This window comes from Dama dama, chromosome 6 (genome assembly GCF_033118175.1).
Source record: "Dama dama isolate Ldn47 chromosome 6, ASM3311817v1, whole genome shotgun sequence".
Taxonomy (NCBI): Eukaryota; Metazoa; Chordata; class Mammalia; order Artiodactyla; family Cervidae; genus Dama; species Dama dama.
The window spans coordinates 11,410,219-11,431,211 of NC_083686.1; the positions used below are offsets into that span (position 1 = coordinate 11,410,219).

The 20,993-nt window shown below is 45.9% G+C and overlaps 1 protein-coding gene across 3 annotated transcripts in view; it reads left to right on the forward strand.

The window, feature by feature from the left end:
• Positions 1-20,993, forward strand: part of CLNK (cytokine dependent hematopoietic cell linker) — a 202,483-nt gene that overhangs the window by 83,359 nt on the left and 98,131 nt on the right. For all 3 annotated transcript variants that reach the window (XM_061145510.1, XM_061145512.1, XM_061145511.1), the window contains 2 exons: positions 5,425-5,496; positions 18,868-18,896. In XM_061145510.1, the coding sequence (XP_061001493.1) occupies positions 5,425-5,496; positions 18,868-18,896 (101 nt within the window). The remainder of the gene's footprint in view (positions 1-5,424; positions 5,497-18,867; positions 18,897-20,993) is intronic.

Here is a 20,993-nt window from a genome sequence, read left to right on the forward strand (position 1 = left end):
GCAGAGGACAAGGTGATTACAAGAACAATTAATCGGCTCACCCACTGGCACTCTGTGCCTCAGTTTCCCCACAAGCCTATGGCACTTCCCCATTTTTTGGGATGTGCTGAGTTCACTGTTCAGTAAATTAACCTGTGTTGCTTCCCTGGGGGGCACTTGATGAGGATCAGAGATCAACAATAGAGCAGCCATTTAAAAGTGCTCACTGGGTTTATCTTACTATGTGGATGAGGCAGACTGAACGGCCCATAGGAAGGACAGCTGGTCTCAGATGTTTGAGGTCTTGAAAATGGTGCATATATACCTACACTATTGCCATATACAGAATCATCAACACAGGCTCACAAATGCCACGGGCAATTTGTGAGAACGTTGACTGTCCTTCCAAGGTCAGTTATCAGTTTAATGCAAAGCAAACAGTTTTGACCTGCTATGATAAACATTCTTAAATAATATTTTCTGTCATATACTGAGACTTTATAATTCTTTCATCATGGTACATTTTTTTTAAATGTGTTCCTAAAACCTGGAACCCTAAGGAGTGATTTGAGCCAGAAAGAGCTGGTGGAAAGGAAAACTGTGGGGTGGGACATTTTGGTTTTCCTTGTGATTAGCAAGCAAAACTCAATTCCAGATAACTGGGAAGGGAGGGGGAGCAAGGGAGAGAACCTCTTCTAATGCTAAACCTTCTATTGTTCTCTGTTCTTCTTCTGTGTTTTAAAAACAAGTAAACTTAAAAAAAAAAAAAAAAAAAAACAAGTAAACTTAACTGCTTACTGTCCAGGTTCGGTTCAGTTCAGTTCAGTTCAGTCGCTCAGTCATGTCCAACTCTGTGACCCCATGGACTGCAGCACTCCAGGCCTCCCCGTCCTTCACCAACTCCCAGAGTTTACTCAAACTCGTCCCCTTCTCCTTCCACCTTCAATCTTTCCCAGCATCAGGGTCTTTTCAAATGAGCCAGTTCTTTGCATCAGGTGGCCAAAGTATTGTAGTTTCAGCTTCAACATCAGTCCTTCCAGCGAATATTCAGGACTGATCTCCTTCAGGATGGACTGGTTGGATCTCCTTGCAGTCCAAGGGACTTTCAAGAGTCTTCTCCAACACCACAGTTCAAAAGCATCAGTTCTTTGGCACTCAGCTTACTTTATAGTCCAACTGTCACATCCATACATGACCACTGGAAAAACCATAGCCTTGACTTGACAGACCTTTGATGGCTATTAACTTGCCAGCTTTGTTCATCTGTTAAATAATCTGTTGCGGGAAGGACAGCACCACCCCCTCATCCTTTGTCCCCCCACCCCCACTCATTCTCGCTCCTGTTCCTTGTGGGTCTCAGAGGGGCCTGACCCTGAGTATCAGGCAGCCACACACCCTGGCTCCCCCGAGGGGAGGGTGCATGTAGCACATATCCGGCAGACTAGAGACCTGGTGTGGAGCACTGGCTGGGCCATCAACCAGCCTGGTGACCGTGAGCCAGATCCCCTCCTCTCTCAAGGTTTCTGTTCGCTCATCTATATCAAAAAACTGAGAAGGATGCCCACCCAACTTAGGTTACTTAGGTTAACGGCCCTGCTGAGGGTTACTGTAAAGATGAAACAGAAAAAGAGCTTGAGTTAAACTGCCTTCCTAAAGATAAAAAAAAGCAAAAGTAGATTTTCTGGAAAGGTCCGAGGAAGCTCCCAGGCTGTTGGGTTCTTGGGGACTCCAGGAAGAGCTTGAGGAAACTCCCAGAACCCCTCATATTCTCCTAAAATTGAACTGGTTAAAGCCATTTCAGCAAATGTTACCCTGGCTATCAGAGCACAGAAATGTTGCCATACCTTAGAGGTGTAATGAAACCAATGTCCCTTCTCAGTGCAGGGACAGGCCAGACGTTGCCTGGTTTCAGAGAGACCCAAAGGACCCTACACAACTGAGTGAGTGATTCACTATTGTGTAAGAGCCCAGATGGGCAGGGCATTATCTATTTATTATTAATGCATCATTTCGTATCTTAAAAACATTCCTGAGGTCACACCTGAGGTCAGCTAGTCCTTGTGCTGGGAGAGAAAATATTCCCAGAATATGTTTCTCCTCACAAAAATTGCCTACTCTAGGGGAACATACTCATGTTCCTGAACAGGCACACATTCACAGCAATATGATAAAAAATATGATTGTTTATCTACTTGTCCGTGGCCTGTCTCCCAACAACCATAAAAGATTCACCAGGCAGACTTCATGTGTCTTCTTAACAACTTCATCCCATTGCTGGGCACAAAATAGATCTGATATCTATAATATCTCTAATATTGTATCAAGTTACTGAATAAGTGGATTCATGAACAAATGAATGAATGTTAGAACAGAGATATATCAAAAGTACTAAAAGGTTCAAAGAGGAAGCAACACAGAAGACCTCACTGCTGCTGCTGCTGCTAAGTCGCTTCAGTCGTCTCCGACTCTGTGCAAACCCCATAGACAGCAGCCCACCAGGCTCCCCCGTCCCTGGGATTCTCCAGGCAAGAACACTGGAGTGGGTTGCCATTTCCTTCTCCAATGCATGAAAGTGAAAAGTGAAAGTGAAGTTACTTCAGTCATGTCCAACTCTTAGCGACCCCATGGACTGCAGCCCACCAGGCTCCTCTGGCCATGGGATTTTCCAGGCAAGAGTACTGGAGTGGGTTGCCCGTGCCTTCTCCGGAAGACCTCACAGGGAACTAATATTTGAACTAAGCCTTGAAGAGTAGAAACTATTATTGCAGGAAAGAGCCAATTCTGACTCCATGCTGGAACTGTTTCTTGTTGTCAGAACGGTTTGACTTGCTTTGTATTGCTTTTGTTATTATAATCATGCATGATGTCTTGCCTCAAAAAATCCTGCCCCTCTGCCTGACAAACTAAAGTGTCTTTGTTCAGGACCCTGTCCACCTGTGGATGTCAGGAAGGAAGAATTTTTTTATCACATCCCCTGTCCTAGGGCTACCATTCTAAAAGATATTTGCAAGATTAATGGCCTTTTAACTTTGTTTCCTCACTGCCCCCCATCTCTGTTCTATAAAAGAAACTGACATCCAGACTGCAAAAAGATGGTTATTTTGAGACACTATCTGCCATCTTCTTGGCAGTAAGCTCTCCAGATGAAGTACTCCTTGCCTCAACACCTAGTCTCTGATTCACTGGCCTGTCTTGTGGCAAGCAGGGAGAATGTGGGGGGCCTGGTCAGAGAGCAGGAGTGGCAGGAAATAAGAATACAAATAATACAAATTGTATCCAAGGCCCAGAGCAGGGATCCTGGTAAAGACTGTGGACTCTGTCCTGCTGAAATGGAGGAGGGGTGGGGATTTCAAGTAAAGAGGTAACTCGGTTATATTCTGCCAGTTAAAAAGATGGTTGTTCTCACTGCAGTTTGGTGGGTGGATTGGGGCCCAGGAAGCCAGGGGACTGACATCAGAGTCCAGGCTGGAGAGAATGAAGGCAGAGCTAAGACTGGGTGTCATTTAAAGGATTGAAGAGAGATGTTTGGGACTCAGTTTGTAGGATCTGGTAACAAATTGTGGAGATGGTGAGGATGGAGAGGAGAAGGGAGGGAAGACTCAAGGTGAGTGCACAAATAATTGTTTGGAAGTTCTGTGAACAACGGGGCCATTCACTAGGAAAGGACCTGAGTCGGCTGGGGGTGACCAGTTAAAAAAGTCCAGAAGGTAGATGTTTTTGTCCAGAGGTTAGAAACGAGATCAGAATGCAGATAAAGATTTATGATCCTAGATTTAGCCCAGATAAATAAAAAAAAATGAAATAATAAAATGTATTGAATATAAAATAATACAGTAATGAAACAACTATGTAATCATGGAATTAAAAAAAAACTGAAAAATAATGGAATCATGCATCATCTTTCTAGATGATCAATTTACACGGTGACAAAATATATCCAAACAACTCACTACGTTTTTAATTTATTGTGTTGCAATTAAGAGGCTATACAAAAAATCCTAGATGGATATTTCTCTGTCTCTGTCTGACTTTACTCAGTGTAACAATCTCTAGTTCCACCCATAGTACAGGGAACTCTGCTTAATGTTACGTGACAGCTTGGATGGGAGGGGAGCTTTGGGGAGAACGGGTACATACACATGGATGGCTGAGTCACTCTGCTATGCACCTGAAACTATCACAACATTATTCATCAAACATACTCCAATATAGAAAAAAAGTTTTAAAAAATCCTGGCTGGAGAGAGAGCCTCAAGTCATCTTTTAGCATGTCCCGCACAATCAGGCAGAGTCCCAAGCCCTGGGCAGGCAGTCTCCTGCAGTCTCTGCCCTCATGGAGATGGCAGTTCTCCCAGCATCACAGTCATGAATACCGCCTACACGTTAAGTCAAAGGACAACTAAAACTCAGACCGGTGTTAGAAGGGGTCTGTCTCAGAGGAGAAAGGAGGTTTCTCTGATGAAATGACAGGTGAACTGAACTCAGAAGCTTGAGTTTGATGCAGGGGAAGAAGAAAGACAACAAGTGTTTGAGAAAGAGGGACCAGTCTCTGGAAGAGCCCTGGGGAGGGAGGAGGGGAAAATCTAAGGTCATAGAAGAAGCAGGTGTGGCCCAAGTGGAGAGAACCAGGAGGGCAAGCAGGTCAGAGGAGCTACCCTGGTAGCCGCCAAGGAGCATTCGTGGAGGAAGCGACCATCCGTTAACATCTAATAGAGCTCACAAGATGCCTGCAAGAAAAATGAAAGTATATTAAACTTGGCTAATGAAATGAACTGGAGATTCTTTATGATAGAGAATGCCCTACTGAATTTGAACAAATTAACTCAATTTAAAATTGGTTAATCTCTTCATAGAAAATAGCACCGCAAAGTCCCTAAATTATACAGGAGTTCAACACATATTATTTGGATCTGAGTTGCTATTCCTAAGTCATCTTCCTCCCAACCACGGATGATGTTTGCTAGTTTTGGTTGAATTCAGCCAACATAGGAAATCACGTAGGACATTCCCTGGCCTGCAGGCACTGTCCTTGTTTGACAGGCTCCCCTTAACGGGGTGGCACGCATGTGATTTTTTTTTGCTGTACAGAGCAAGGTTATGGAAATTTAGGAACCTTAGGGAGGACACTACTTGACCACGCTGATGTGACAAAGCCCACGTCTTCATCCAGTTAGGGGCACTTATTCTAACCCAGGCTATCTCTCCTTGTAAAATAAAGCTCTTGCATTAAAAAAAAAAAAAAAAGTATTTTCGAGTAATTGGATTATCTTAAGTCCAGATTTTGTTTAACTCCACTGGAAATGCAAAGAGAGATTCGGAATTACTTGTGAGATGTTAATTACTTACATCTGACTTAGTGGTTCTTTCTATGAATGAATGCACTTAATTAATTTTTCCCCTCACTTCTTGCTACTTCCTGACGATAATCTATTTTCTTTCATCACAGGGGCAATAGAAAAATAGTCAAAGAAGGATCCAGTGATTTGAAATTCCAGAACTTCGCTCTGCCGAAAAATAGGTCAGAATATTTCTTTGTTCATGAATAAAGGAGTAAAACTTTCGATGCTGTGGCAAATAAGCTGACCAGCACACACACACACGCGCGCGCGCGCGCGCACACACACACACACACACGCACACACACGCACACGTGCACACACACACACACACACACACAACGTTAATGGGAAAGACGTACATTGCTCTCAGTGATCTTAGACGTTACAGGGAGACCAAGATCTAGAACAAGAAGGAATTTGATGTAGGTTGAACTTCCAGACTGCCAGCACGTATGTGATGCAGGTTTGGTTATGAGAGAGGGATGCAGTGGGAGCTTGGGGTTAGCAGATGTAAGCTGTTATTTATAGGATGGCTAGACAAGGTCCCACTGTACAGCACAAGGAAGTAGAGTGATAAACCATAATGGAAAAGAATATCAAAAAGAATTTTATATATATATGCACGTGTGTGTGATAAGTCGCTTCAGTCATGTCTGACTCTTTGCGACCCCATAGATTGTAGCCCACCAGACTCCTCTGCCCATGGGATTCTCCTGGCAAGAACACTGTAGTGGGTTGCCATTTCCTACTCCAGGAGATCTTCCCAACCCGGGGATCAAAAGCACATCTCTTACCTCTTCATTGGAATGCCAGTTCTTTACCACTAGGGCTACTTGGGAAGCCCCCTTTGTATATAGAAGTATATGTATGAGACCACAGCCAGATCTCAGTTCATATATGAACTGAATCACTTTGTATACAGCAGTAATTTACAAACATTGTAATTCAACTATACTTGTATTAAAATAAAAAATCAAAGATTATGTGTAAAGTAAAACAGCCAATAAAAAAAATTTTTCTTTAATTTAAAAATAGCACCGCACAGGCATCCATAGCGCTTCAGACCAGGGCTATTTCCAACACCCACCCGGGTCTCTAAACAGCCCAAGAGACAGCCTTTGAGGGGAAAGCTTGCATCCTTCAGCTGCTGAATGACTTAAGTGATGAATCATGGGAGGATCTGGCCATGAGTTCACAGCCAGGTCTCAGAAGGAGCAGACTAGAGGGAGCCATGTGCCCACTTGGTTTCTTTCCTTTCTCTTTCAATTGAGCGAAACATTTACGAGCAATTAAGGCATTAGGACAGACTCTTGAAAATGCTGAAACAAGAGGCAGAGTCCTGTCTCCAAGGGGCTCGCAGCCAAGTCTGAGAGCTCAGAAGGAGGTCCACTCGACGAAATGAGTGACAGGGACCAATCATGAAGCCAGCTCTAGCTCTGCGTTGAGCAGGGTCTGATTCTGAGCAATGCCCCATTGCCCAGAAGGGTTGCAGGCCTGCCTGCCCCTAGCCAGAGCCCCTCACCAAGCCCTGCTGGAGCTGTCTCTATATCTAAAGGAACCCAAGGGTTTCCAGGTGTTATAGCAACACTTGCATCCCAGCGAACTTCAACTCAAGTCAACCTTCAATCATCCGTTCAGTTCCTACTAAGTGCCAGGCACTAGAAGCGTTCTTGGCATGCTAAGACGTGTTTGAAGTAATATTTTCCCTAAGCAGAGTGAATGCATGCCTATAAAACAGAATACTTGAAATATTTTCAAAGCTGCATTAAGCAATGGAAAATTTGTGGCTGCTCTCAGACTTCTTTAGTGTTTACATTCAACATATTTGAATAATACCTTCTAAGTCGATATTTCTGATTTCTTGACAATAGCAAGAGATGGGAGATGGACGGGTTAGAAGTATTCCTTCATATGGAGATGGTTGCAGCAATTACATACCTCAAAGTAATATTTACAGTTACATTTGCAAAAGAGAGAGAGCAGTGCTTTTTCCGAAGCAAATTATTTCAGGATGTGTCATAGCTTGCTCAAGATATATTAAAAAGAGCAACAGACGATGTTTCTGCAACCTGTTCCAAACCATTTATAAACCCAAATTAAAAAGAAAAAAAAAAAACTGCCATATACATACAAATCTTTGTACCACTGCATATTTTATAATGAAAGTATTATATGAATATAAATTAGTATCTGAGATCTATAAATCAAATCAAAATGTCTAAAAACTGCATATTTGGATCTACCATCATACTTTCAGAACTAGTAAATGGATGCTTCCATTCTCCACTCAAATGATGATTATCAGCATCTGGTGATGACGCAGTAAGGGCACTGCTACGCATGGGCAGGACCGCAGAACAGAATGGCTTCTGCTCCCTAGCTGAGTGACCTCACTCAGATAAGCCCATTTCCATTTCAATACCTTGCTTCTTTTAGAAACGGTGCTTGGAAACAAGAGTAGACTGAACTAACTGGCAGTCAGGTGGTTAGAACTCCCACAGTTTCACCGCTGAGGGCTCAGTTCAGTCCATGCTTGGGGAAAGAAGATCCCACAAGCTGTGTGATGCAACATTAAAAAAAAAAAAGGAAAGCAAGAGTAGACTGTCTTACCCACCATCAGTCCCCCAGATATAAGGCAGTGCTTGTGTTTGGGGAATAAATGCCTGACCTCTGCGGCATGCCTGGAACATAGTAGGTTCTCAATAAATAACCAAGGCTAACAGTCACTGAGTGCTCACCATGGGCTATTTTAAGAGCTTATATGACGAGAAAGGTAAATATCATATGAAATTGCTTGTATGTGGAATCTAAAAAATTGGGACAAATGAACCTATTTATAAAACATAAATCAAGTCACAGATGTAGAAAACACACTGATGGTTACCAAGGGGGAAGGAGGGGGAGAAAAATTGGGAGATGGGGGTTGACATATACACATTACTATATATAAATAGGGGCTTCCCAGGTGGTGTTAGTGGTAAAGAACCCGCCTGCCAATGCAGGAGACCTAAGAAACCTGGGTTTGATCCCTGGGGTGGGAAGATCCCCCGGAAGAGGGCATGGCAACCCACTCCAGTATTCTTGCCTGGAGAATCCCATGGATAGAGGAGCCTGGCAGGCCACAGTTCATAGGGTCTCAAAGGGTCGGACATGACTGAAATGACTTGGCAGGGCACACACGGCACGTGTATAAATAGATAGCTAATAAGGACCTACTGTAGAGCATAGGGAAGTCCACTCAGGACTCTGTAACGACCTATTAGGAGCAGAATCTTAAGAAGAGATTGGATGTATCTATGTATATAACTGACTCAGTGGTGGTGGTTGGTGGTTTAGTCGCTAAGTCGTGTCCAACTCTGCAACCCCATAGACTATAGTCTGCCAGACCCCTCTGTCCATTGGATTCTCCAGGCAAGAATACTGGAGTGGGTTGCCATTTCCTTCTCCAGGGGATCTTCCAGGCCCAGGGATCAAACCGAGGTCTCCTGCAAGGTAGGGAGACTCTTCCCTGACGAAGCAATGAGTTCTTGCCAATAACATTGTAAATCAACTATACTCCAATTTAAAAAAATGAAAATGAAAAATCTCAATACGTAGTGTCTCACTGCACCCTTGCAGTCACATTCTCATTGAGTTCCTTTTATAGGAGAGAAGAACACAGGCTGGAGACAGTGAATAACTTCCCTGAGGCTGCGGTGTATAGCAAACAATAGGCCTGAGTATTACAAACATTACCAGTCTCTGAAGCAACCATGGCTCCGCATCGCTGACCTCATGACTGCCATCCCTCAGTTAGGTGTAGGGGTCAACTCTGGGGACAGGGGCCAAAGGGCTGTCCTCCCCCACCCACCCCAAACTCAAACATGCACGGACCTCCTGGTAACATACAAGGTAGTATATAAAGCTCGGTGCTGGGATTTCACGAAGGCGATACTGCCTAGGAGACTATCCAAGGAAAACACAGGATCACATACCTGTCCATTACCCGTGACCTGTCCACAAGACTGAGATGAATGTTTTCCAGAACAGCCCATGGAATCTACCTGGCGGAGTCCTCAACACCCACCATGTCCCCATGTGGGCAGAAACAGAAGCATCGTGACTGATTTTTTCCAGTGGAGTCCAAACTTGAATCAATAACTGGATGCCTAACAAGTACCAGAAAATGAAGTCGCTCAGTCGTGTCTGACTCTTTGCAACCCCATGGACTGTAGCCCACCAGGCTCCTCCGTCCATGGAATTTTCCAGGCAAGAGTACTGGTGTGGGTTGCCATTTCCTTCTCCAGGGGATCTTCCCAGCCCAGGGATAGAACCCAGGTCTCCCACATTATAGGCAAACGCTTTTACCATCTGAGCCACCAGGAAAGTCTCTCCAACAAGTACCAGACTCTCCATAAAAGAAAATCCAGCATTTAATCCTCTGAAGCAGGTATTGAGCTGGCCAAAAAGTTTGGGAAGATGTCATGGAAAAACCTCAATAAACTTTTTGACCAACCCTCTGTGATCATTCCCATTTAACAGAGGACGAAAGAAAGCCTGAGAGAGGTGCCATATCTTGGTCACAGTCACAGAGCCAGTAACTGGTAAGAGCTGGATTTGGATTCAGGATCTGACTTCAAATCCAGGGCCTGTTCTCGGTTCTAAGTTTTCCACTCCTGTGAATCTCAAACCTATGCTTGTCAAGACTCCACTATGAAGAAGGAGCACATAACATCCACACCCACAATCATGAAGCCTCCAGCGGCAATTCCTGGAGCTGACATGTCCTGAGAAGGACATCCCCAATCACGAAGATTCCTAGCAGCTAGTCTTAGAGCTCATCCCTGGACCAGCAGTATCAGCATATCTGGGAGCTGCTTGGAAGTGTAGGTCCTCAGACCCACTACTGAATCAAACACTTGGGCTTTGGAGTCTGAGCACCTGGATTAAACAAGCCCCTCCCAGTGATGATGATGGCCGGGCATGTTTGAGAACCTCGGCGTCAAACATTGTTACCAAGAGTGCCAGCTTTGGATCTGGAGTAAGAGGCCTCTGGGCTCAGCCCTCTCAACTAGGTAAAGGAGACGGAAGGAAGAAGATCTAAGACAGGGGTGCAGGAGGGTGGGATGGAAATAGGAGAGAACATTGTCCCCACCTGTGAGCGATCACTGCCTTGGGGACCATAAAAATCAAAGATGAGGAAGACACAGCCCCTGCCATCAAGATGCTCAGCCTCTGGTGGAAACAAATAAAAAGGCCGGTGTAACAGAACACAAGATACTGCTTGTATGGGGACTGAAGCAGACGCAGGCCCTGTGAGCTCGGGAGGCTTGGGAGACGGAGCGCTTTCTCAAGACCGCTTTCTAGGGAGAAGCGAAGCCAAGGTTCACAGTCCAAGCACAAGTCTCTTTCGTCCGCATTCCTGACGAGGCCATTCCGAACAGCATCGCTGCAGCGTCGCTCATGTTTCCCACATTCATACTCTGTCCAATGCATCACCTCATTGTCTAGGGATTTTTCTCTCCTGCCACTAATACCTGCAGCAATGGCTAACTCCAGGGGGCCAGGTGCAGCCGGCTGTCTTTTCTCGGGTCCCAGGAGGCCGGTCCTCAGGGAGACAGCGTCCTTGTTCTATTTGGTGCCCCGGGAGGCCCCCTGCCGGCTGTCCTTGCCAGGCACCCCTGAGATCACAGCTCAGCTCGGGATGGGCGGCCGCTGCAGTAGGTCTGCGCTTGGCTTCTCTGGTTTTGCCCTTCCTGTTTTCCAACCGCTCTGAGAGTCTGCGGCACCGAGAGAGATGTTGAGAATCATTTCTGTTCCCTCTGGTCCCCTCACTGTGCAGAAAGTGTCCTTCCTAAAGATCCGCCAAGCTGAGAGCTTTCCGGAGGGTGCCAGGCACTTTCAGAGGCTGCACGGAAAAGGGTGCTGTCCCGCCAGCTCCCTGCGGTCATCCGCAAGGAGCTCCTGTGTAAGCGCCTATGTGGAAGATGCTCGATAAACACGGCTGAAGGGAACAAGAGCGGGAAGGAGGCAGGTAAAGTCAGGATGCCTCAGGATGCTATGAGCTTGTACTCCTCCCAGCACCTGGCAGAGACTGGATCCTGAAACAGGTGATAAAAGAAACTTTTCACAGAGCAAGAAGGATGGGAAAACGAAGAGAGAAGGGAATTGCCTGGCAGCTCAGTGGTTGGGACTTGGCACTTTCACTGCCGAGGGCCTGAGTTCTATCCCGGGCCGAGGAACTGAGACGCCATGAGCTAGGCTGCAGAGCCGAAAGAGAGAGAGAGAGAAACAGAGAGAGAGAGAGAGAGCAGAACAAATGGGAGAGGGACAGAGAGCGCGTGAAGGGTGGAGGGGACAGGAGATTCAGGCGCCGCTCTGCCCACTGGAGCTAAAGTCGTCCTGGAAGAGCACCAGCAGAGCACCGCGCTCTGCACCGCTCACTCGTCTACGGCACGACCATCAAGCTGCCAAATGAATTTGTTTTCCTCTTCCAATATTTGTCAGGAGCTCAGATAGCATATATGGAAGGGATTATAGCTCACAGGACATGCTTTCTGTCCCCAAAGAACTTACAGTCTAGTTGAGGAAAGAAGGAAAAGACAAATGAAATTTACTATGAGATTTATGTAAGAAATGAATAACTATACACTGCTTTGAGCTACATACAGTTAGAGCTAGAAGGGCTGGCATAGAAGCTCAGAAGAGGGAAGGTTCCAGGACCCTGGTAGGGCAGGATGCCGAGGAGGTAAGGGTCGGACTGGGCTGCCCCCAGCCAAGAGTGTGGTGGGGGGTATGAGCGTTTCATGGTTCAGAATGATATCAAGCACTGGCAGTGTCTTTCTCAGGATCACTTCAGGGAGTTGCATCCTCCCAAATATTTTTCTGTAAAAACAAAATAGAAAAGAGAAGATTCTTAGACCTAGTCAAGGATATCTTTCACCAAAAAATGAATCCATAATCTTCCTATGCTGTTGGTGGGAATGTAAATTGGTACAGCCACTATGGAGAACAGTGTGGAGGTTCCTTAAAAACTAAAAATAGAGCTACCATATGATCCAGAAATCCCACTCCTGGGCATACAACCAGAAAAGACAAAAACTCTATTTCAAAAAGATACATCCACCCCAAAGTCCACTGCAGCACTACTTACTATTCATAACAGCCAAGACATGGAAGCAAACTCTGTGTCCATCCACAGATGAATGGACAAAGAAGTGTGATATATATACAGAACGGAATATTACTCAGCCATAAAAAGATTGAAACAAGGCCTTTCCAGCCACATGGATGAACCTAGAGATTATCGTATTAAGTGAAGCAAGTCAGACAGAGAAGGACAAATATTATATGATACCACTTATATGTGGGATCTGAAACAAATGATATAATGAACTTACTTACAAAACAGAAATAGACTCACAGACTTGGAAAACAAACTTACGTTTACCAAGGGGGTAGTATTAGTTGCTCAGTCATGTCTGATTCATTTGAGACCCCATGGACTGTAGCCCGCCAGGCTCCTCAGTCCATGGAATTTTCCAGGCAAGAATACAGGAGTGGGTAGTCATTCCCTTCCCCAAGGGATCTTCCTGACCCAGGAATCGAACATGGGGCTGCTGCATTGTAGGTGGATTCTTTACCATCTGAGCCACCAGGGAAGCCCCACTAAGAAGGAAGGGAGGAGGGATGAATTGGGAATTGGGTATTAGCAGATATACACTACTCTATATAAAGTAGATTAACAACACGGCCTACTGCATAGCACAGGGAGCTATACTCTAGCTTATAATAACCTATAGTGGAAAAAAGTCTGGAAAAGAATATATATATATATAATTGAATCATGTTGCTATACACCTGGATCATTGTAAATCAATTATACTTCAATTTTTAAAAGAACATTTCCATCACCTGCCCCCAAAAAGGAATGAACCATTATTCACTTATTAAATACGAGACTTGATCTGATTCCACCTTGGTGTGAATTTCATCTGCTTCAAAGGAATAAGGAGTCATTCCTTATTCTCCGACATCAAATTTGTAATGAAAACTGGAACCAAGCCCCAGGGGGGATTTTCATGCACACCCATGGACCAGCTTCCTATGTGCTGGGCAGCCTTCAGGCCTTTCTGGCAGAGGCTAAGTCTGCATGTGGACCCAGACGTGGGCTGTGGTGGGGCTCGAGGCTGTCTCACTCCAGGGTTGTTCTCTTACCTGTGCTTCCCTGCCACCTGCGTGCCTTGCTGTCATCCATTCGCCCATTCCCTCCTTTGTGCTCATTCAACAACATGTTTTTGTGTATAAGCCACGTTCCAACTATGTTAGGTACCTGGTCTCCCCTGGTCTTAGCTCCTAAAGGAGCTAAGGGCCTGGGGTAGAAAGTGTGAGAAGTGGAGTTGGGCTCGGTTCTGGTGATACGAGTGTGGGTTCCACCGGGCAGGTGCCAGGTGATCAGAGCAGGGTTGGGGTGCCCATGTCAGGGAGGAATAAAAACCCACACTGGTGAGGCCTGTCATACCTCTTCCTGAGACTGTTACACCCTTGTCCTTCCCTCTCCACGCGGACACACATGCTCCTGCATCACTTTCCTGAGATGCGGCTCTGAGCATCCTTTATCCTCTGCGTTGAGAAGCGTCACACCACCTGGAGGTCAACACAGTCCTTCCGGCTCATCCCTCAGGTTCCCTGCCCCTCAAGCTGCCTGTCCCTCCCCATCCCTCAGGGATGTGGAGAGAAGAGGGTGGGCCCACCAAGTGGGAAATATAGCACTCACATCCCATCGTAGCCCTGACACTGATATCAAGACACTGTCCAACAAGGATTGCTATGAAGTTTGAGTGAAATGATTTCTATAAAGTACACAGCTCCCAACATGCTGCAGAGAGAAGTTCAAAGAGCAGGAAGAAGGGAATGAATTTAGAAACTTGACCTCTGCCTTCACTCCTTTTTGTTTTGTATTTAAAATGAGTTTTGCTATTGTTTTTGGTCATTAAATTGTGTCCAGTTCTTTTATGACCCCATGGACTGTAGCCCACCAGGCTTCTCTGTCCATGGGATTCTCCAAGCAAGAATACTGGAAGGGGTTGCCATTTTCTTCTCCAGGGGATCTTCCCGACCTAGTGATAGAACCTGCATCTCCTGCATTGGCAGGCAGATTTTTTTTTTTTACCACTGAGCTACCAGGAAGCCCCTAAAATGAGTTTGAATAGTGAAAGTTGCCCAGTCATGTCTGATTCTTTGCAACCCCATGGACTATACAGTCCATGAAATTCTCCAGGCCAGAATACTGGAGGGGATCTTCCCAATCCAGGGATCAAACTCAGGTCTATCTGCATTGCAAATGGAGTCTTTACCAGTTGAACCACCAGGGAAGCCCAAGAATACTGGAGAGGATAGCCTAACCCTTCTCCAGTGGATCTTCCTGACCCAGGAATTGAACCAGAATCTCCTGCATTGCAGGCAGATTCTTTACCAGCTGAGCTACTAGAGGTAGTGACTATTAAAAAGATCAGGCATTTTCCCCCAAATCAGAGAATTTTATTCTAAAGTAATCTTTCTATTTCAGGGGCAGAGCTTTCAATGAGGTGTGGAGCTGAGCCAGTTAATCTTGGAGGTTTGGGAGAGGGGGATGAAATCACCCCAACTACTTCCCAGGGGTTTTGCTGCCGCATTCTGGATGAGAGGCAGGTGCCTGGGGAGACCCAGAGGGGCCCACCAGACTCGAGAGGGTGATGAGGATTTAATCTCTATGCCAGGAGTCTGACCCTAGAGACAGGATCAGGTCCCGTCTCTATGGGACCGGAATAACACACCATCCAAACTCTGTTTCCATGGATAAGACAACATGCGTGCACCCTGCCCACTCCATCAGACCCAGTTCTCCCAGGCAGCGAGGGGTGGAGAGTGGGGGGGGGGGGGGGAGTTTAATCTAGTACCCTCAAAAAATTAAAAATGATTAAACCTTTTAAATTATTAAGAAGTATTAAAAATTCAAACTAACTCAGAAATTAAACATCTTCATTTGTAATGAGCCTTAAATATTGAAAACCACAAACCTCTGGAGGCCGGCTTTGTTCATTATACCCCGTGAACTGCCCTGCCCACCGTGTGGACACCTGCCCGTGCAAGCAGAAATAGAGAGGCAGCTGCTTTATTCGGGACCCAGATACCTAAAGGAGCAGGAGGGTCGGGAGGGCAGAGGGGCGGCTGCCAAGCGACACGCCATCCAGCTGCGGCCTGTTCACACGTGGCCACGTGATGGATGCTGTTGACGAAAGCAAGCTGGGGAGCATCCTTGTCATCCCCTGGCAAGAGGCAGCTTGCTAACCATGGGCCTCACTTGAGCACAGAGAGAATGCATCATATCTCCAGGAAGTCTGCGAGCAGCATCCTTCATTAATCACCCTGGGCTGTCAGGCTGGGAAGAGTGTTAACACAGGAGCCTTTTCAGAGCGCTTGTCAGCTGCCGGTGTTGAGACGTGGTCCACCGCACTCCAGCCAGACATAACCCTGGAGTCCAGGACGCCTCCCCAGACTCCCCCTTGCAGCCTCCCTCCCCCACCCCAGGCTTTTGGGCTCAGCTGGAATAACAACATCATTCCTGCCTGGCTGCCGCTTCCTCTGCTAATTCATCTGGCTTGCATTGACGCACAGAGGACCCTGGGGTGCACAGTCCCGGAGGATGTGACATATGAATGAGCACCATGGCTTTGGGGCCCCACCAAGAGGAGTCAGCAGATAAACCACTTGCAGACAGCTTTACAATCGGGAGGAAGCTTCCGGAGGCAGGGAGCCCAGCGGGCTAAGTTGTTGCCTCGGCTGGTGAATAATAGGGCCAATCCTGCCACTGCCCATGGCTTTCCGCGTCACTTTAGACACGTGACTTCTAAGTTTTAGCTGCATCTGCAAAGGAGGGAATGCCCACAGGCCAGAGCTGAGCCCTGCTCGGGGCCTAAACGGGTGTTTTTCCCTTCAGATACGCCCTTTTTAGCATCCCAAGACCTCAGTCCAGCCTCCAAGAATCTGAAACCTGCAACCACAAACTGGACATTATTTCCAATGTACTTTCAGACATTGATGGTTTTTGAGTCTAAAAACTGGGTGGGTGAGGGCTTCCCTGGCGGCTCAGTGGGAAAGAATCTGCCTGCCAATTCAGGAGACACAGGTTCGATCCTTAATCTGAGAAGACCCCACATGCCACAGAGCAGCTAAGCCCATACACCACAACTTTTGAGACTGTGCTCTAAAGCCGGGGAGCCACCACCACTGAAGTCCACGCGCCCTAGAGCCAGCGCTCTGCAACAAGAGAAGCTACCGCAATGAAAATGCTGGGCCTGGCAACTACAGTGGATCCCCGCTGGCCACAACTAGAGAAACGCTCGCTTAGCAACACACAAAAACTCTTCGCTTAGCACAGCCAAAAACGAAATAAGTAAATAAATAAAATTTTAAAAATAAAACAAAAATGGGGGTGAGGCCAAGCTTAGATGGAGAATGAAGTCTCAGTTTAAAACCTGAAGGCCCTCTTCCAGTCCCAGGAGGAGGGTGCCTCGTCCTCAAAGTCCCAGGATCAGGACCGCATCCTGCCTGTGCCCATAAGCTGCCTTCTGTCCGTGGCCCGCCACGCCCACATCAAACCGTCTGTACAGTCACAGAAATATATCATTTCCGCATCACACGTCAGGAGTTGCGACTCTGGGGAGCCTTTCGTGGCGTTAATCAAAGACCAAGATGTCAGGGAGGAGGCCATGTGTGGAAAGTGTCAAGAGAGAGCTCTCAGGCCCCAGATAAATGACCTGCTCCTTCCCGGCTGATTTACTGTGAATTTCTGCAGGATCTCAGGCAACTTAAAAGAGAGCCAAGAGCGAACCACACGGCACCCCAGGGCGGGGCACAGTTCTTCCAAAGCATGACTGGCCAGCGCCTGCAGGCAAGGGCCAGGAGAGGTGGCAGGGATCTTGGGGGTTGGGGGGTGTCCCACAGGCTGGCGGCAATTCCTTTGATCTCAGCAGGACGGGATGAGCCATGGAGCCCTGTGGACCCCACATTTCCTCCATGAACTTGGGACAGCGGTAGCGACCCAACAGAATCGTTTGGGGTTGAAGCTTGTGAGAGGAGGGAACAGGCTGAGCTGGAAGTGGGACTCGAGGGCTGTGGGCTCCTGGTGACTACGATCTCCCAGCTTAACTCTTCTGTGCCCGGTGTTCCAGCCACCACCAACGAGACTTCATAAATATTTACACCTGGCGTGCGTTGCGATGCTCAATTAATTGCTCCTGTGACGCACTTTGAGAGCCTCGGAGGATAGCTACCATGCAAGGACCAGGGGTTATTAAAGGCACAAACAGCTAAGCTCACAGCAGACTCATCCTTCAGAGCTTTCATTTCCCCAGGGCTTTTCAGATCATTGCCCGAAATCTAGGGAGAAGGAGCTTCCAAAAGCACACTGTCCAAGGGGGAATGTGGCAGCCAGGAGAAGACCTCATTGGTCTTCCCAGATAACTTCACCACTGAAGACACACAAAGGCCTGAAACTATTTGGAAAAAATAAATAATAATTCATTCTGACTAGTCATCAAGGAAGTGAAACAGATAAAAAGAATCAAGTAGCAAGTAGGAGACGTTGTTTTAAATGGTTTTAAATGATCATGGATTTAACAGTGGTAAGATGTGATGAGATGATCACCCCTCACTCTGTAAACAAGAATATAGATTGAAAGATTGATGCAAACCATCCAGAAGGCACGTGAGTGATATGAAACAAGGGGCTTAGAAGACCCGTATTATCATTGTCAGACATTTCCGCTGCACTTGATGGAGTCTCTCCAAGGAAATACTCGGCGATTGGATTCAAAATGCAATCAGGGATCCACAATGCCACATGATTTACAGTTGCAAAAGGGAGCAAGAACCTAATTTCCCCCTCCAGAAATCACACAGCAGATAAATATCATGTTTTTGAGTAGCAGTTAAAGATCTACAATGCAGTTTTCATTGGAGTACAACTGCTTTACAATGTCGTGTTACTTTCTTCTGTACAATGAAGGGTCCTCCCTCCCACCTCCCTCATCCCTCTCCTCCAGGTCATCACGAAGCACTGAGTTTGAGCTTCCTGTGCTTCATAGCAGGGTCACACTAGCTATATACCTTACCCATGGCAGTGTGTATATGTCAGTCCTAATCTCCCAATTCATCCCTCCCTCCCCTTCGTCCAGCACGGGTTCACACATCTGTTCTCTATATCTGCAGGAGCCTATATATTCTTTCATATTATTTTTAGGCATCTACGTATCAAAATGCGTGCAGATATCCTCATACACACATGCACACATATGCCTGAGCCTCGCTGAAATATTACCTGTGGTGTTGACGGTTTTTTTCTAGATGCCGTTCTCTATTTTCTAAATTCTCTGTAGTGAGATGTTTCTTTGGGTCTAGAACAGCACAAGCACAAAGGAAGTGCTCTATAACTTGATTTGTGACCTGTCTTCGATGACCGCCTGCTTCTCTGGGGAGGACAATGAATTGAATGCAGCAGACACTTACTTTGGTTCTCTTTTCCGTCCTAGGTCATGGCCCAGAAACAACAGTGCCACAGGTAAGTCAGGGCCCCCCAGGCACCTAAGTAGTGGGAATGTCAGCAGGAGTCTGTTATTCCTCCTTCCATCCTTTTCCATTTTTCCTTGAATAAAACTATTGGCCTGTTCAAGGTGACTTTAGTGACTTAGAGTCTTTCCCTCTGATTGCTCCCAGTCTGGACGTCTATGACGTCCACAGCTTTGAAGCCTGCCAGATGACGTGGAGATCCTGGCTCTCCATTTATTAGCTGCGTAGCCTTGGATGAAGCACAGATCCCAGTGGGCCCCAGTTTCTTCATCTGCACAATGGGTAGAACTCTGCCAGAGTGCCAGTATCTGTGGCTACTCATTAATGTTTGTCCAACTAAACTGTACCTGATGGACTCCCCCTAAAATACGTGTTGGGTGAATGAGTGAGTCAGAAACCACTTTTTGTGCTTCTCCTACATCTTTTTTAAAGGGCCTAGTTCCTGTTAGTAGACACTTAGTTAGGACCCTGTTAAAAGTGTGAATAAAGTATTATATAATATATAATAATATATTATAATTATATATATAATATATATAATTTATATATAATAATAATATATAATTTATATATAATACTTATTCATCTTAGAGTATTGTTATATCAAGGAAGGTCCCATAAAATTTCCTAGAAAACTGGTGGCTAGAAAAGATGACTGTAATGAGACTTAAAAAAAAAGAGAGAAATCGGGAATTCCTTGGCTTTCCAGTGGTGAGGACTGCAAGCCTCCACTGCCAAGGACCTGAGTTTGGTCTCTGATCAGGGAACTAAGATCCCACGAGGCATGGCCAAAAAAAAAAAAAAGAAAGAAAATGAGAAATTGACCAGAGGGAGTGTGCAAAGAAGCAATAGAGGCTTTGGGAGTGATGTCATCACAAATGAATTCACAGGATTCATTGTATTATATTATATATAATGAATTATTCTTTATATTATATATAATGTGTTATGTTCATATAACATATGTTGGAGAGTATAACCAGCACCCAGTGTGCCCCGCACAGCAATGAGGAGAAGGAGGAAAAAGCAAAATCAACTTTGCAAGTATGAATGTACATAAGGAACAAACGAGCACCCGGGCCTAATCCTTCTTACAGAAGCTGCTCAGTCAGGTCCTAAGGGAGGCTGCACGGACTCAAGGCGTGTGTATACTCAGTAGCTCAGTTGGGCCCGACTCTTTGCAACCCCATGGACTGTAGCCCACCAGGCTCCTCTGCCCATTGGATTCTCCAGGCAAGAATACTGGAGTGGGTTGCCATTTCCTTCTCCAGTTCTCTCAAGGCTGTTGTTCCTCAATCGTACTAAGTCTCTGTTGTCAAGTATATTCTCCCCACATGCTTACCACTTCTGAACACCTTCTACCACCCACTTAGACTTTGGAGGACAGGGGTGGAGGGGCTGTAGAAAATTCTAAAGGGGATGGTGCCTCAAATGAGGTTGCTAATCTGATTCAGTGGCCGGTGAATATTAAGTGTGACCTGTATTCTCTCCCCTGGGACTTGTTCTCCGCCTGCCTTAAGGGAGAGGAAAACTGACAAATGGGATTTCATTTCATTAACAGCATTCTAGAGACACAAGCAAGGGAAAGAAAACAAATCAACTCCCCCCCAAAAGTTGGCAGAGATGAAGCTGCCCAGACTTGCCCAGAGCACTTGATTCTACACCCTAACAAAGATATTTAGTGAACCATACCACCCCAGCCTCTGCAAGCTGACACACCATGGCCAGTGTCTACTGAACCAGAATAAAGCTGATATAATCAAAGACGCACGTGATGATTTATACAAAAGACAGTTCATCCCCATGATATTTATAACATTCCCAGGTACTTTAAAGGTGCTTGCAATTTTTTATCATGTGACTCATTGAAAATATGGTAAAAATATGGTTGAAAGTGTCTGTATGAAAGAATACTACATAGACATTAAAAATTATCTTGAAGCATAGTCATTGAGGGGTATATTATAGCAAGGTATTATAGGAAAGGGCAGGCAAGAAAACACACACACACATTTTGATCATATGGACATAGTTTATATCATGTCTGTGTATGTGTGCTTGTGTGTGTATTAGTGATTTTGCTCTAATT